This window comes from Oncorhynchus gorbuscha, unplaced genomic scaffold, assembly GCF_021184085.1.
Source record: "Oncorhynchus gorbuscha isolate QuinsamMale2020 ecotype Even-year unplaced genomic scaffold, OgorEven_v1.0 Un_scaffold_10966, whole genome shotgun sequence".
Lineage (NCBI taxonomy): Eukaryota > Metazoa > Chordata > Actinopteri > Salmoniformes > Salmonidae > Oncorhynchus > Oncorhynchus gorbuscha.
In genome coordinates this window covers 1-2,500 of record NW_025753628.1, presented here as the reverse complement: position 1 = coordinate 2,500, position 2,500 = coordinate 1, and the positions used below count along the sequence as shown (strand labels likewise).

Here is a 2,500-nt window from a genome sequence, read left to right as displayed (position 1 = left end):
GTTGATTTCAAAAAAGCCTTCGACTCAATCTGGCATGAGGGTCTGCTATACAAACTGATGGAAAGTGGTGTTGGGGGTAAAACATACGACATTATAAAATCCATGTACACAAACAACAAGTGTGCGGTTAAAATTGGCAAAAAAACACACACATTTCTTCACACAGGGTCGCAGGGTTAGACAGGGATGCAGCTTAAGCCCCACCCTCTTCAACATATATATCAACGAATTGGCGCGGGCACTAGAAAAGTCTGCAGCACCCGGCCTCCCCCTGCTAGAATCCGAAGTCAAATGTCTGCTGTTTGCTGATGATCTGGTGCTTCTGTCACCAACCAAGGAGGGCCTACAGCAGCACCTAGATCTTATGCACAGATTCTGTCAGACCTGGGCCCTGACAGTAAATCTCAGTAAGACCAAAATAATGGTGTTCCAAAAAAGGTCCAGTCACCAGGACCACAAATACAAATTCCATCTAGACACTGTTGCCCTAGAGCACACAAAAAACGATACATACCTTGGCCTAAACATCAGCGCCACAGGTAACTTCCACAAAGCTGTGAACGATCTGAGAGACAAGGCAAGAAGGGCCTTCTATGCCATCAAAAGAAACATAAATTTCAACATACCAATTAGGATTTGGCTAAAAATACTTGAATCAGTCATAGAGCCCATTGCCCTTTATGGTTGTGAGGTCTGGGGTCCGCTCACCAACCAAGACTTCACAAAATGGGACAAACACCAAATTGAGACTCTGCACGCAGAATTCTGCAAAAATATCCTCCGTGTACAACGTAAAACACCAAATAATGCATGCAGAGCAGAATTAGTCCGATACCCACTAATTATCAAAATCCAGAAAAGAACCGTTAAATTCTACAACCACCTAAAAGGAAGCGATTCACAAACCTTCCATAACAAAGCCATCACCTACAGAGAGATGAACCTGGAGAAGAGTCCCCTAAGCAAGCTGGTCCTGGGGCTCTGTTCACAAACACAAACACACCCTACAGAGCCCCAGGACAACAGCACAATTAGACCCAACCAAATCATGAGAAAACAAAAAGATAATTACTTAACACATTGGAAAGAATTAACAAAAAAACAGAGCAAACTAGAATGCTATTTGGCCCTACACAGAGAGTACACAGCGGCAGAATACCTGACCACTGTGACTAACCCAAAATTAAGGAAAGCTTTGACTATGTACAGACTCAGTGAGCATAGCCTTGCTATTGAGAAAGGCCACCGTAGGCAGACATGGCTCTCAAGAGAAGACAGGCTATGTGCTCATTGCCCACAAACTGAGATGGAAACTGAGCTGCACTTCCTAACCTCCTGCCCAATGTATGACCATATTAGAGAGACATATTTCCCCCAGATTACACAGATCCACAAAGAATTCGAAAACAAATCCAATTTTGAAAAACTCCCATATCTTTTGGGTGAAATTCCACAGTGTGCCATCACAGCAGCAAGATTTGTGACCCGTTGCCACGAGAAAAGGGCAACCAGTGAAGAACAAACACCATTGTAAATACAACCCATATTTATGCTTATTTATTTTATCTTGTGTCCTTTAACTATTTGTACATTGTATATATATATATATATAATATATTATATATATAATATGACATTTGTAATGTCTTTACTGTTTTGAAACTTCTGTATGTGTAATGTTTACTGTTCATTTTTGTTGTTTTTCACTTTATATATTCACTTTGTATGTTGTCTACCTCACTTGCTTTGGCAATGTTAACACATGTTTCCCATGCCAATAAAGCCCTTGAATTGAATTGAAATTGAATTGAGACAGAGCACCTGGAGAGAGAGAGAGCGAGACAGAGCACCTGGAGAGAGAGAGAGCGAGACAGAGCACCTGGAGAGAGAGAGCGGGAGAGAGAGAGAGAGAGAGAGACAGTAACAGTGAACCTGGAGAGACACTATCTTTCAATATAGACATTTATGAGCATGTCTTGTGATGTCTCTTTTTACTGTCTGTCTGTCTGTGTGTGTGTGTGTGTGTGTGTGTGTGTGTGTGTGTGTGTGTGTGTGTGTGTGTGTGTGTGTGTGTGTGTGTGTGTGTGTGTGTGTGTGTGTGTGTGTGTGTGTGTGTGTGTGTGTGTGTGTGTGTGTGTGTGTGTGTGTGTTCTTACTGGCAGAGGGGTGGTTGGTGAGGGTGGTGGGTACAGATGCCCTGGTTGTGACAGTAGTCAGTGTGACAGACCGAGGAACAGACAGCCATGTGACCTGGTCTGGACAAACACTCAAAACCTGCTGCAGGGCAGTTGAACAACCACAAACACACATCATCCTGCACACCTGGGGGAGGAGGAGAGGGAAGGAGAGAGAAGGAGAGGACGGAGAGGGGGAGAGAGAACGGAGAGGGAGAGGAGAGAGGGAGAGAGGAAGAGAGGGAAGGAGAGGACGGAGAGGGGGAGAGAGAACGGAGAGGGAGAGGAGAGAGGGAGAGAGGAGGACAGGGAAGGAGAGAACGGAG

General features: G+C 44.4%; 1 protein-coding gene across 1 annotated transcript in view; it reads right to left on the bottom strand.

The window, feature by feature from the left end:
* LOC124030372 overlaps positions 1-2,328 on the bottom strand; it is a gene marked incomplete at its 3' end in the record, with an annotated part of 7,532 nt that extends 5,204 nt beyond the window's left edge. The window contains 1 exon segment of the mRNA XM_046341742.1: positions 2,157-2,328. Within this exon segment, the coding sequence (XP_046197698.1) occupies positions 2,157-2,313 (157 nt within the window).
* Positions 2,329-2,500: the final 172 nt, after the last annotated feature.